General features: G+C 42.9%; 2 protein-coding genes across 3 annotated transcripts; both read left to right on the top strand.

Annotated features, from left to right (window-relative positions):
• On the top strand, positions 1-6429 carry il11a (interleukin 11a). Its single transcript, XM_061049419.1, has 5 exons — positions 1-19; positions 1445-1602; positions 4320-4415; positions 4545-4706; positions 4820-6429. The coding sequence occupies exons 1-5, from the start codon at positions 1-3 to the stop codon at positions 4997-4999; spliced, it is 615 nt and encodes a 204-aa protein (XP_060905402.1). The 3' UTR covers positions 5000-6429.
• A 387-nt stretch (positions 6430-6816) lies between these two features.
• znf628 (zinc finger protein 628) lies at positions 6817-15201 on the top strand. 2 transcript variants are annotated; one of them, XM_061049196.1, is made up of 9 exons: positions 6817-6949; positions 7412-7955; positions 9282-9354; positions 9461-10390; positions 10994-11164; positions 11278-11611; positions 11784-11938; positions 12502-12744; positions 12866-15201. In XM_061049196.1, exons 2-9 carry the CDS (start codon positions 7570-7572, stop codon positions 14861-14863), a joined length of 4290 nt encoding a protein of 1429 aa, XP_060905179.1. In that variant the 5' UTR covers positions 6817-6949; positions 7412-7569; the 3' UTR covers positions 14864-15201. The 2 variants fall into 2 exon arrangements, with proteins under 2 accessions (XP_060905179.1, XP_060905180.1); XM_061049197.1 differs by having other exon boundaries at positions 7417-7955.
• The last annotated feature ends 1 nt before the right edge of the window (position 15202 follows it).

Raw genomic sequence — 15202 nt, forward strand, 5'->3', positions numbered from 1 at the left:
ATGGGACTGATTGGCGCAGGTACAGTGGGATGCGACGGAGGAAGTGCTGGAGATATCAGACAGGACGGGAGAAAGTGATAGAGGAAAGAAAAAAAAAAACAACGGAACATTTTTTTTTAAAGTTTCGCAAAGGGAGACAGGCAGCAGGGAGGGGAGGAGGAAAGAGGGAGAGAGAGAGAGGGAGAGAGAGAGAGAGGGAGCGTGTGTCTGTGTGTGTGTGTGTTTTTATGAATGAAGTGAGTCACTGCCGATGTGTCATAGGCCCGACGTCTTTATAAAGGAAGTTTTAAACAAGCCTAAACACTTCACTGCGCGCAAAAATTGGACTTACCACACTCGCATCCCTCTCTCTGCATGTCTTTTGCCTCTCTCTGTCTCTCTCTCTCCAAACTGTCTTAAGTGTTTCTTTATACCGTCAGCACTCCATAAAGACTCCAAAGGCTCATCTCAAACTTTACTACAGACAGAAAGTTTGACGATATTGACTTCTTTTTCTAAACTCTCCCTGTCTGTGAGTGAGTGGTTCAGGCATCACTGTGTCCTGTCTCATTCATCCTCTCCTGTCCTGACAACTTTCCTCCTCACTCTGACTGACGAGTGCGAAGAAGAAACCGGAGCACGTGACAATATCCGGAGTTCAATTTATTTATTAATTTTCTATTTATTTATTTATCTGCGTTTGTTGCTCTTGGACCGAAACAAATATGAAATGTAAGTGTTTGAAAATTATTGACATGTTATTGCATTCATAAATAATAATGAATTTGCTTTTTTTTTTTACAACTTTTCTTATTTTAACGCAACATGTAGGCCTACTGTGTGTTACTGTCAAAGATTGTAGAGACTTTCATTAATTGTATTTATTTAAGCACTTAGCAAATTAGCCTTCTAACTTAACTTGACTTATGACGCTGTTTTTCTGCAACTGTAAAAGTTAACACAAGGACAGAGAGCTCAGATGCTCCTGCAGTGTTATTTTGGCTGCGATTCTTGTGGTTCACCTGTAATTATCAAGCATTCATCATTTCAACGCCGCTGTGGTTCCCTTTTAATACTTAGTCTACCTTGTATTTGAACTTGAAAGGAGAAGAATGAATGAGCTTACTGTTAAGAGAGTCGACTTGGCTGCCTCTATATAATTTATACCACTAGCTCACCTACCTATCCAGTTGCAGGTGTGACAATCAGCAGCATTCATTGCGTTGCTTATGGTGAAGGAGTGATGGTGATATTCAGTGTCAAAGCCCGGCCTTTTTTAATGATTTAATTATTTGCATTCATCCTGTGAAAACATGACTCTGACACTGGAGTCTGGAGCTATTGTTTATGTTATGGTGCAATATCTTCGCCTCGAGCTGACAGCCGTGGCCTGAGGTCATTATCATTATGGCGAGATGACAGCGACGTTTCCACTAATTGCTTCCGTTTTGTTCTTCCCCTGCAGTGCTGCTCGACTCCTCCTCCTCGCTCCTCATCTCGCTGCTATTGGCCCAGCTGCCCGTATTCACATCGGCCTCTCCTGTGCCCCAGCGGCGGCCCTCTGACATGGATAAACTGTCCAATCAGACCAAAAATCTAATGAAGATCACCCAAGAACTGCTGGTGAGTGAAGATGTCGTCACGCTGATTACCAATCGCAGCTATTGATAGGAAGAGATGCAGATGAGGTCTTTGCTAATTGAATTGTACTGTGAGGGAGAAAGAGGATGTAAGTCATTGATTGACCTTTCCTAAATTGGATGTTAATGTTACCTTTCACTTAGGTAACATCACACTGTCTCTCTTGAATCACTGTTGTGGAAACTCTTCTTGGCTGAGGCAAGACTGCGTTTGCTCGTGATTCAGTTTGACATAAGCTGCTTTCATTGATGACAGAATGGCTGGAGTCCATCTGTATGCTTAGTTCAGGGCACTAAAAGACTCAGGGTAGATTTGACTGAGTGATCTCACTATTAATCCAAACTAGACTCGGAAGGGAGGGGGTGGCTGACTCAGCAAACTCCTGGTTTGTCAGGTCGCCTGACTTCTGGTGGTGGAGGTAGCAGGGAGGTTGGTGACAGGGACAGTCCTTTCATTCTATAAAGTGGAGATCAAGTATCAAGTTTAATGAAACTATGGAGGGTAGACACATAAGTGATAGTCTGCAAAAGGTGTATGAAGTGATAGAAGTACAAAGCAAAGTTCAAGGAATCAGTTTATTATCTCCCAACATGACACCTTAGGAGGTTCATATTAACAGAAAATCATGTCTTTCACATGACTGTTAATGTAAATATACGTACATGAAGTAAAGATGGAGTATAAGGGCATTTAGCCTATTTATATTGGTATTTGCCAAAACTGAAATCTCTGGGCCAAAATGCTTTTTTTGTTGAATTCCTGTTTAAAAAACTTTGCCAAGACAGAGTTTTCTCCAGGTGGTGACTGAGAATCAACACTGTATTGAAAGAGGTGAAAAGAAAGCAGGATCTTATCGCTACATCTTTCACTTCACATGACTGGTACAAAGTCTATTTTTGCATTATGCAAATCTCAGAACTCTTTTGTTCAGGCGATTAAATCAAAAATAGCCACATACTCTCTCTAGTCTTAGCCAGGAGATAGTATTCAAAGTGTGTGTGTGTGTGTGTGTGACTCTGTGTTTGTTGTTTTAAAACAAAGCTGTTGGCATTTGTGTTGCAGTAAACCCTCGGAACCAAAGTGAAAAAACAGTAATATCAAAGAGTGTTGGAGACAGTATTCGACAGTGTTTAATAAAATGGAAAAAGTATATTTTAAATTATTTTTTCCATATTGTGTTGAATTCCACCAAAGCGAGGTCAAGGTTAGGAAAGATAAATAGAATGCGAATCCATGGAAAGTCCCTGCATAAAGCAATGAAACTCCTGCTTTACACAGAGAGAGAGAAATGTGTGTGTTCACGCACAGGTCTATATAAGTTTTCCAAAGCCACTTTGTATATGTAAGACTAAGTATGTGTGTGTGCCAATGTGCATACAGTATTTGTGCAAATGTATATATGCGTGCATGCATTTCTGTGTATGCATTTTTGTGGCCGTGTGTGTGTGCATTGAGGGATCTGTAAATAGTCATGGTTTTGTAGGTGTGGTGTTTAGTGTTTTACCTTTGGTCGCCACAGCAAAGTGACTTGATAAAAATCAAAAAGATTTATCACATTCCAGTATTTGCATTCAGGAAGAAAAAAGGCTGGATGCTGAGTACTGTGGGGTGAGGTCATGATCTATGATGGAGAGAGCAAGAAAAGAAGGGATAAGAGGCTGAATTAAAGGCTGAGAAAGATGGAGTGAAAAACCACAAGAGATGAAGAGATCAGAGAGCAAACTAGATGACAAGCCAGCTGTGTATGTGTGAGCATGCATGCACATGTGCACGTGATGTTGTATGCGCTTGTGCACCTGGATTGAGAGGGAGAGGAGAGGGGGAGAGAGACGAGGGTAGGGGAGGAACGGGACGGAAGGGGACAAAAGCAACAGAGACAAAACATTACACCGCAAGCATAAGGTAGCTCTTATGAAGGGCTGATGGAGAGACGTAGGGAGACAAAGCGGTTCATTCATCACTGAAAACAACAACATAAACAACTGAAGATAAAAAGTTGTGCAAGGAACACGCTGAAAAACAGGTTATGGAAGCATTAAGCACACACAACATGTTTACACAAAACATTTGTCAGCACTTGTTGTTCTAATGCTGTTATGTTCCTCCACTGATTGGAAATGACGCATCAGTCATCTTCATTTATCCCCATTCATTACTGAATCAGGCGTACCTCTTTAACCAAAACTGTACTGCTGATGAACACAACTGCAATTGTAAGGTAGAACTCCATAGACCTGCAGTTAGGTTGTTGTCTCCCTCTAGTGGCTGTAATAAACACTACATCTGCTGTCTGGACATAGTTTACAAGACACAACTCTAGCTGGGCAGCAGCCCTGCGTCATTTCGTCTTTTTATAGCTGTGACCCTGGAGTTTCCCTTCAGCCTTGTGTTGTCTGTAGAACTCTGAGCTTTCTTAGTCACTGCATATGTTGTTATCCTCGCTCCCTGTAGAAAACATCCTGTGGGTTCAGGTCATTTGCTCTCATTGTTGACATTTTGGGTGGCTGAATATGGGTGAACTCACACTGACCTGATCAACCACACTCCCGTCATTGAGAGCTACTGTCTCTAAGCACAGAAAACAGTCACCCAATCAAAGGTGCTGGACTAATACTTTCCTCATGTTGCCGTGACTTGTCTCAGGATGAGTACAAATTGCGCTGCTGCAAATTACTGACATGTCTTGCTTTCTCTTTCAGAGGGAGCACGCTTTTGACTCAGACGTGGAGCCACACAGGTTCAGGTCTCTGCCAGAAATGAGCAACAGATCAGCCAATGACCTCAACAATCTTGAGGTAATGCTCTGATAATGTAACTGTGTGTAAATGTGTGTGCATGCTGTCTGTCTGGTCTGTCTCTATTCGCACAGTTACATCTTGCCACACCCATGCTAAGTCTCTAAAGTATGTCTGTGTATTTTCCAGCTGAAGCCCACACTCTCTCAGCTACATGCCGACCTGAAGCTGTATGAGCACCACTTTGAGTGGCTCAACAAGGTTTCAAAGAGACACCACCACCCTGCTGTGCCTAAGCTGGTGGAGATGATCAGGGAGATGAAATCTCTCATCACCATGCTGCATCGTCAGGTAAAGAGCGTAATCCCAACTTTTGACTTTTGGTTGTTGTTGAATTTCATTGATATACTGTATGTAATTGTCTGTCAATTCATTTTCTAATCTGTCTGTCTTTGCACCTACAGATGCTGAGAGTTGAAGCACCCAGGTTGACCCCGGCGACCCCCTCCCTCCCCCCTAACCTTCCCTATCAGTTTGATGTCCTGCAGTCCAGCCATGAGCTTCTTCAACACTTCAAGCTCTTCTGTGACTGGGCATACAGAGCATTTATCACCCTCAAACCCAAAGTATCTGCAGTACAATGATGATCCCAGCTCGTTCAGTCTTTCCCTTACAACTGCTTGGCAGCAGAGCCAGTGAGGAGTCCTGCCTCAGCCAAAGGGGGAATCAGGACCATGTCAATGTGCACTGTAGTCAATAGCCTGCCTTGATCGGCCCAAACGTCAACTAATGACATGTGTGTTGAAGAATGTGTCTTTCCATCAGCGATAATAAGGATGCACTACACTGCAGCCAGTTATAACCATCAAGATTTGCATTAAAGCAAACTGCCAGTTTAACAGTGATCACACCATGATTCCCCAAACTCCTCCAAGGGCTTTGTTCATGACTATGTTATTTATGTATTTATTTATTTATTGATTTTAATAATTTATTTAATTGTATTTATTTGAAGTTGTAATGTTTCACTCTGACTTTCTGTACGTGAATTTATTTGCTCACATCTTTGTAATCTTCTTTTATGTCTTGTGTATCACTGACCCTCATGAGAAAAAAAAAACACAGTAGCACTTGCTGAACCTATAGCTCTGATAATTCCTCTTTGTGTAAACTGACTTTATCTATTTTTTATTTGTGTATTCCTCTAGCCAAACATTCTTCCAGTAGATGTAGCATACATTTGAGACTGCCAAGGTTTTCACTCTCTCTCACAGTGTCCTTAAAGTAAGCATTTTAAAGATGTAAATGTTCTTTTCTACTTGCCTCGTCTTAATGTATCAATCAATGATCCATGACGTTAATTTGCAATTGCATTTATATGAAAATGTCAAAACAGTAGCCAAAGAGAAGTGATTACTTTCTTTTTACCACAGGCAGAGTTTCTATTTTGTTGCCTGTTTTTTTTTTTTTTTTGCATTTAAAAAGAGGAGGCATTTGTAATATTGTGGTAAAATTGAATGAATGTGCCCCGTTGTTGAGCACTGATGAACCTAATTAGATTCTTTGCACAATCTTGTTGGGATTAGCCTCTTAGATGAGGTGGCTGATTTTAAACCTGTGCTTTTGGGTAGAAAAGGTTGTTTTATTTTTAGTTGAACACCCAAAGCCTTAAAATACTATGTATTGTGACACTATGTTCTGTACATGTGTACATAAGTGTACAAGAATGCAAATTGTTGTATACAGTACTTTTGTTTATTGTGTTGTTTTCTACAATATGATATAGATTACTTTACCAATTTTATCACTATACATTTTTGTTCATTCTTATTCTAGTATTTGTTACAGTATTGACTATTTATTTAAGTGACTTGGTGGAACTATTTATTTTGTGTTGGTGGAGCAAGCCTCCTATCTTTTTGTACTTTTATACAGTTTTTATTCTTATTTACTATTATTATATCATTATGTTTAAATTATTTTTGTTACATCAAGATGCCTTTTCCACACACTGATTGGCCTCAATGTGAAATATGTGCCTTGGTGAAATAAATATTAAAGAATGTGCACAATGGATTTGAGTATATCTTTGATACATTTGTTAGAACCCACCCAAAGCCCTATAAAAGGCTCTGAATCCACCTAGCAAGGAAAGTTAACAGGGGTAGAAGGCAGTTAAGGCGCTGACAAATATGTACTACGTTACCCAGAAGCCTGTGCGTCAAAGTCAACCAAGAAGCGATAAAATTCCGCAGTAAAATCGCCTTTATATTTTTTCTTTTTTCTTTTTAATATCTTTGCGTTCAGGTACAAAGCTGACAGGTTCTATCCGTTTCAATTAGCTATAAGAAATATTTCAACGTACGGTGAGAAATCCTCGAGCTGTCTGTAGAAGCTCCCGGCCAATGGTACTAGCTCATGTATTGTAGTCACCGGCCAATCACCGTCGCTGTTCTTAGAAGGCGGCATCGGGTGGAGAACTGCTGTTAGTTTGTGCTGTGTTTATTGTTAAGGTTGTGTGGATTAGCACTGCGGTACCCAGCTCCTTTCCATAATATCAACACTATAACTATAAGAGTAGTATAAGATACGCGGTGAGTAGTGCTTCCGTCTGTATTAATGTGCATCCTTACCCAGCAGTTTAATGACGCTATTCAGCATTAGCGAGGACAGATTAGCTCTAAATGAAGACATTAGCTGCTTTGTTGATACTGTAAAAACCAATATTCTGTGTGGGTTTCCTGTTGGCTGGTACAGCTGACCGGTTATGTTATGCACTTATAAAGAAGTTTGGTTTGTACCTCAGCTGGAGCCTCTGTGTGTGTGTGTCACTAGCAAGCACCGCACTGCGGGGACAGACAGAACCGGACTGACGGCCAGGGGAAAGACAGCAGGAAGGGAGGGAGGAGAGGGGAGGGGGTGGGGGGGGGGGGGGGGGGGGGGGGGCAGCGTCATACACAGGAGGGAGGGGAAGGTAGGGGTTGAAATTAAAAGGGGATCTTCTCACGCGGAGTTTCTAAGTTATAATACTTAATTTTATTTCCATTTCACTTTAGGACAGACCTATCCTGGGATGAAAGCAGGCCTTTCCCGTGGCATACATGGAAGGAATTTATGAAATTATGAACGACAGAAAGGTGAAAGAAAAATCAGATACTGCACCAAAACTGATACACACCTCCTTCTAAGAAATACTCTCGTCTGTGCTCTTGTGATGGCTAACTCAGTGGCCTTAGTGGTTCAGGCAGAACTCTTACCGTCTCAGTCAACCACCCCCCTCTCTCCTTTCCCGTCCCTCCTTGGACCAGGAGAGGATGCTGAGGACGATGGAGAAAGAGGGGAGCTGTCAGAGGGGGACAAGGGAGTTGTAGAGGGTGGAGAAGAGGTGGTTCTAGACATGGTGACGTCTTCTGTGTCAGGGCAAACCCAGCAAGCGGAGCAGATGGATCTTCCCTTTCAGTGTACGGACTGTGGGAAGAGCTTCAGGTGGTCGTCCAGGCTGACCCACCACCAACGGAGCCACAACAATGAGAGACCGTATCGCTGCAACCTCTGCCCCAAGGCCTTCAAGGGTTCCTCTGCTCTGCTCTATCACCTACGGTACACATGAATAAACATTATTACCATCCTTGTAATTGTAACTACAGCTTCACCTATAAATTGGTCTGCCGATATAATAGAAACAATTTCATGGTGCAATGTGGGTTTATGACAGATCTATGTGTACCAGCATATATGTAATGCAATAATGGGGTTGTCTAGAACAGTGGTTCTCAACTGGTCCAGCTTCAGGACCAACCACCAACTCCTTCATGAAAAAATTGCTACTCAAATTTGTGATATTCTTCAACAGATAACAGATATCAGATCATTAAAATAAAAATAAAAAATGTAGGCATTTTGGGCCTCAGAAGGTACAAAAAAATGTGATGGAACAAAGAATCTGACCTAAACATAAATGATTAAAAGAACTTCATACACTTTTTGACCCAATATTTTTTTTTCCCAGGTGCACATTAGCCCAGTTTTGGGTCTCCACCCACAAGTTGAGAACCACTGGTTTAGAAACTGTGTGAGCACATAGATTTTTGAGTAATAGCCCACTTTCGAATCCATCATTTACAATACTCTCAACACGGTCTGCAGCAAATGTAGCAGAGCGTCAAAGATGAGCAGATTTTGGTTCCACTTGATTGTTTTTTTAAAATATGTTTAATCATTTCCCAAATTCTTCAGTAAAGTTATTTGTTCAGGAAAGTACATTTTAAGCCATGGTAGTAATCTGTGATTTATTTCCCACTAAAAATTGCTGCCAGTAAAATAAAATAGAAAGCAAACATTATTTTACATTTGGACAAAAAGTTTCACCAAACACAGAAAAAAAAAAATCATAAAAACACATTATTTAAACTTCCTCTTCTTCTGGGTTTTTCTGCAGGTTGGTCCGGGAACGCCAGTATAAGTCTCAGAAACCAGTCGCAAGCCTTTTTTATTTTTTTTATTTTTTTTAGTTCTAATAATCCCTATTTACTACTTTATCCAGACTATGGCCTTATCCGTCCCTCACACATGGTTAGCAGTATTGGTCTAAAGATCCCATATTGGCTCAACTTTGATTTATTCAATATAAACAGTTTAGTGAAAAGGAATTGCAGTTATTCCAGAACTAATAATGTATTACATCTATTAATAACAATAATAATAATAATTATTATAATTATACATTTAATTTGTAACGCACTTCACATTTTTGCAAAAAAAATCTCAAAGTGCTACAGGAAGAAAAAATAGAAATAAAAACAAATTTAATCAACTAAGCAACTAACGAAACTAAAAGCACAAGCAGAAGGCTTTGTTAAAAAGGTTTTATCACATATGTATATAATTAATTAGATTTCTTTCTGAAAAGTGACTTTTGTTTTGCAGGTCTCACACAGGGGATAAGCCTTACAAGTGTCAGGACTGTGGCAAAGCTTTTAAACGCTCCTCTCTGCTTCAGGTGAGGTGTCCAACTAAATAGTTTTACAACCAAGCATTGTGTCTGGGGAAAAGAAATGATACAAATTAGAAACATATTTCACAATTCTTTCTCTGTCTATCTCAAGGTCCATCAGAGTGTCCACACAGGAGTGCGTACCTTCTTATGCCCCTATTGCCCCCTGACCTTCAAATGGAGTTCTCATTACCAGTATCACCTGCGCCAGCACACTGGAGAGTGTCCATACCCCTGTGACACCTGCCCCAAGGCCTTTAAGAACTCGAGCAGTCTGCGGCGACACAAAAATGTCCACCTTGGTCTCAAGCCCTATACCTGCTCAGTGTGCAACAAATCTTTCACTCAGTCCACCAACCTGAGGCAACACATGAGGATACATACAGGAGAGAGGCCCTACATCTGCAACGAGTGTGGACGCAGCTTCACACATTCATCCAACCTGGCCCTGCACAAGAACTCTCACCTAAACGCAGGAGGGAAGGAGGGGAAGAGGGTGGAGGATGTATTGAAAGGAAATGAGATAGTTGAAGTGGTGGTAGGGACAGAGGAAGTGACGTCGTCCATGTTGACAGACATGGTGGGATTTGTGAGTCAGGAAGGAACCGATGGAGTCGGGGTGGGGATGGAAGAAGTGTTCTTGTCAACCTCCTCGTCTAATCAAAATACCAGCCTTCTGCCCCAGCTCACCCTCACCTCTGGGGAGAACGTGTGTGCATCTAGGGCTATCGGGACAGAGGTCCACCTTAGCACAGATACTGGGGCCAGTGTGCTGCTGTACAGCTGTGGGAGCTGCAACCACACCTTTGGCTCACGAACAGAACTAGAGGAACACCAGGCCATCCACATGGCTCCAGGGGGACACAGGACTAGTGCAGAGGCGGGTCATGGGGCAGGGATGGAGGTTGGGGATGGGCTGGATGGAGCTGGACACCTGCTGGCGGATTTTGAGGAGGTGGTGGAGACGACAACAGTGGCTGAAAATGGACACACGACGGAGGTGCTCCTTGGGCTGACAGAGGGGACAGATGGAAGCAATGCAGTAAGTGATCAGTTCAAACAGGTTGATGTGACTAGAGAACGGTGTGATAAGACAAGAGAAGAATACACCCTGGTACATTGCAGTAAAAACAAAGAAAACAAAGAGAAGTAGAGGTAATCAGGTTATAGAGTATGTTACAGACCTCCCAGCCAGCGTCTTATATAGGCCTATTGCTGTCCTGACTGATGACTGTCACCCTTACTCATAAAGTAAACAATTGACCAATCAGAGGTTAGTATGTGGCATAAGCAATTCTAGTAGCTACATTGGAAAAAAATGGTAGTGGATTTGTCTTAGGAAAAACAAAGGCCGAACTAAGACAATATCAGTGAACAAGTACAACATAAGGCAAAGTTTAATAAGTGAAAAAAGGTGTTTCATTCTTATGAATTGACTATTGTCTGACTACTTGGTAAAGTAAAAAATATTGTTTGGTTGGTAAGGGCTGGAATGACAGTATTCTTCAAGGTCAAGACAGAAACCATCCAATAAATATAATTTCAACTGAACTAAAAAAGACCTGCCTACCCTTCAAAGTGCTTCAGTTTTATCGGAGAAGATGTTTTGTTTTGATATGCATGACGTCCTCCTGTATTTCCTCAGAATGTAGGCACCGCCCAGGCCCAGTTTGACCTACTGCAGAGCTTCACTGAGGTGACTCAGAGCTCAGAGACCGTTCAGCCAGAGGCCAGAGCTACATGGGCAGGGCTGTCCTGTGGGTACTGCAATAAGACCTTTAAGACCAGTGGAGGCCTCAATAGACATGTTTCACTGGTGAGAAGGACTTTCATTACTATTTACTTCTTTCTTTGACATGCACAACTATTGGGATCTACTTGTGTTTAAAATAATCTTCCCTCCTGTGTTTCACCTTTCTTTGTGTGCAGATGCACTCGCTCTCATCACAGTCCCGCTCCCAGTTCAGCTGCTCTGCTTGTGACCGCTCCTTCCCCCTGCTCTCTTCCCTCCTCACCCACCAACACTCGCACACCCCTGAGCAAAGACTCCTGGCTGAGGCCGAGGCCGAGATAGTGTGCCCCCCTTCCCTTTCTCTTTCTCTCCCCCTCCCCTCCTCTCCGAGCCAGGCTGACAAGCAGCAGGAAGGCCAGAGGGAAATCCATGTCAACATCATCACTGTGGGTGAGGAGCAGGAGGAACAACCTGCAAAACCAACCAAAGCTCCCAAAAAGACAGCAACCGGCAAGAATGCTGCTGCTGGAGGTAGACATTTTCTTAACAGGAGAGAAACAACAATACCTTTTACATGGGGACACTGGAGATTATAATATACAGCTGTTCAACAGTAAATTATTACAATGCTTTCAAGATGACCTTTATTCTGTCTATACTGTTTTATGTCTTTCTTCTTTTTTTTTCAAATACTTAAATACAGAGCGGCCATACCGCTGTTCAGAATGTGGAAAAGCCTTCAAAGGTTCATCAGGGCTGAAGTACCACATGAGGGATCACACTGGGGAAAGGCCCTACCGCTGCACTGAGTGTGGAAAGAGCTTCAAGAGGTCATCACTGCTTTCAATCCATCAGAGGGTAAGACTTACTTTTCTGTTGCAACAACCTTACACACAAGTTCATTTTCCAGATGAGAAATCTTAATCGCTTGAGATCTAAGTTTTCATGATTTATGTCACCTAAGAATTTATGATTTCTCCAGTTCACAGGGACTGCAGCTGCTTAGTTTGATTCACACCCTGCAGATGAATGCAATTTACAACAGATGTATCCAAAAAGCAATAAACACGTTTCATCTTAATTCCTCACTTTGTTGTAGTAGTTTAAACTCTCCTTTGACAGAGAGGCTGTTGCCGCAGAACACTTCAGTTGTAACAGCTGTTACTTTTGATGCGTCATTGACACAACTTCCTGGTTATCACTCTTGGGCTTTGGGTTGGGCTGAATTTCACTGCACTTCAAATTTTTCTCACTTAAATGAACACTTACAAAACTTAATTCTACTATCAAATAACAACCTCAAACTGCCCTGCAGATAATTATAGGTTATTCAGCTATAAATATAATTGAGTGCTAGATCATGAGAAAAAGTAATGCCAAAATGTATAAATGAAAATTCTTTCCACTTTGATCCTACCCAGGTTCACACAGGCGTCCGTGCATTCCAGTGCCCTCACTGCCCTCTCACTTTCAAATGGAGCTCTCACTACCAGTACCACTTGCGGCAGCACACAGGGGAGAGGCCGTATGTGTGTAAGGAGTGTGGCAAGTCCTTCAAAAACACCAGCTGCCTGCGAAGACACAGTCAAATGCACTCCGGACTGCGGCCTCATATCTGTTCCATCTGCTCAAAGTCATTCTCGCAGACGTCAAACCTCAAACAGGTCAATACATTTATGAGCTCTTGATTCTCAGCTTTTCAAATTCAGTTCATCTGTCACGTCTCATAGGTTGTTTTCTTATTTTTGTCTTCCCTGTTTTTTCCCCTTTATATTCTGTGAGCAGCACGAACGCACCCATTCTGGCGAGAGACCCTTTCAGTGCACCCATTGCAGTAAAAGCTTTACACACTCCTCCAACCTCCAGCTTCACCTTCGTACACACTCCTCCAGCAAAGACTTCAAATGCCCGTACTGCTCGAAAGAGTTCGTCATGCACTCCTACTTGCAGAGACACATCCGAACCCATGGCAACAGTGTCCCCCTGCCCTGCCCTGGTGGTGGAGGTAAGGATGGAGTCGCTGTGAATGCCAGTGTCGGAGGAGTAACAACCACCACAACCCTGCTCAACCCCATCACCCTTGAAACCTCAGGAAACCATGGCAGCCTGATTGTGTCACAGCCAGCACTCAATATCCCCCCGAACACCTCCCAGAACTACTTTATGATTCAGACAGTGAGCGGCCTGCAGCTAATTCCTCTGTCATCCCCTCCACCTGCCCCTCCACCCCCTCCTCCACCTCTGTCCCAAAATTTCTTCCTTCTACAGTGCCCCTCCAACAATGGAGGCCAGTCCAACTTGATCCTCGTCCCCACAGTGAACAACTCTCCACCAGCCACCGAGTCACAGACCCTCCCTATGCTTCAGACAATCCAAACACTCCAGCCCGTCCTAAACCAAACACAGACCCAGATACCCCAGTTTCAGACCATATCACAGCAACAACAGACCAGGATCATTTTCACCAACAATAATAATGCAAACACCCATGCTGCTACACCAAGTCTCCTAAACAACCCTCTATTGACCAAGCCCATATTAGGGAAAAGTACCCGGACAGCTCGGGGCAGACGTGGACGCAAACCCAAAGCTGCCCTTCAGACATCTGCATCAGCTATGGTCAGTGAGGCTGCAGGTGGAGCTCTGTCAGGAACAAACTGTAATATGACAAGTCTCACACAGACTGTAAGTGCTGCTAAAACTGTAACAAATACACAACCACCATCGTCTTTATCCACACTGTCCCACTCTACACTGTCAACAACTTGCACTACCGTCCCAATTCTTTTATCGTCTGCCACTTCAGCCCCAACAGTGGACACCTCAGGACCCCCATCAACTGTTACCATGGTTACACCAGCAGCAACAACAGCAGCCACAACATCAGGTTCTCCTCCTTTGCTTGGTACTCTGGAAAGGAAACCTCATTCCCATGTGGGGCAAATAAGGACAGGGAAACAGTTTGTGTTATGTTTTGATAATGAAGGGCAGGCAAAGGAGGGGATCAATATGGAGGAGGGTGGGAAGTCATATGTGTTACAGTTTCGAGAAGATGCATCAAGAGCGGGAGTGGATGGGGAGGGAAAATCACTTGTGTTACAGTTCAACTCAAATGGGCAAGTTGGGGGGGGGAAGGGGGAAGATAAGGGAGGGATGATGTCACTTCTGCGTGAATGGGGGGGAGAAAAGCAAGTGGAGGCACAGACAGGAGAGGGCAGCCAGGGCGAGTCTTATGTTCTTCATTTTCACACTGAGGCACAGGAAAGCGGCCCATCCAGTGCTACCTTCAGTCAAGGGCAGGATACCAGCCTGCAGCTTTCCTGCACACCTAACCAAAGTTTGGTGCCTTTACATGGGCAGGAGGTGGTGTTTGAACTTGGGGGTGAGACCAAGGTGGAGCAGGATACTGATGAGGGTATGCAGATGATAGCCCTAATAGAGGGGGAAGGAAGAATGATGGGAGATGAAGGGGCAGGTTGCACTACAACCAGTAGTAGGGCTACTGAGGGTGGAGGAGCAGTGAACAGTTTGTTTCAGCTGGAAAGTGGAGAGGAAATTGTCATAATCGAGGTCAGCACCAGTAGTTTAAGAGAAGGAAGAATGGAGAGAGGAGGGGATGGAGAGATCTCGCAAAGTAGTGAGGAGAAATATGAGAGTGAACCTGCGGAGGCCAAGGAGAAGTCAGTGAACTCTACAGACAATACAGAAGTACAGACTTTAACTGAAGACACAAGAAGAAATGGACCCATACCTAAGTCTAAAGAGGTGCAGTTCTCTAGCTAAAATCAATGTGTGCGCTAAAGAAGAAGGTGTGTGTGAGAGACAATTTCTCACTCTGTGGGCTCAGTGTGGTAGCACTTTAGTCAATTTGAGTTTTCCTTATACTGTTGGAGAACATACTGGTAAATGTGTTCCCATGGTGCCACATGCTAGAAATGTTATACATTCAAATAGGCTGTACATGGACCTTGAAATATTCCTAAATATGTAAGTTAAAATGATACTGTTATTGGCAGTTTGTTTATTATACATTGTGTGAATATAAATTGTACATGGCTCACTTTCTTCATAATAGCAAATAGTAATTATTAATAAATACGTTAATACATTTCTTCCTCGGCT

The sequence above is a fragment of the Labrus mixtus genome, chromosome 11, assembly GCF_963584025.1.
Source record: "Labrus mixtus chromosome 11, fLabMix1.1, whole genome shotgun sequence".
Lineage (NCBI taxonomy): Eukaryota > Metazoa > Chordata > Actinopteri > Labriformes > Labridae > Labrus > Labrus mixtus.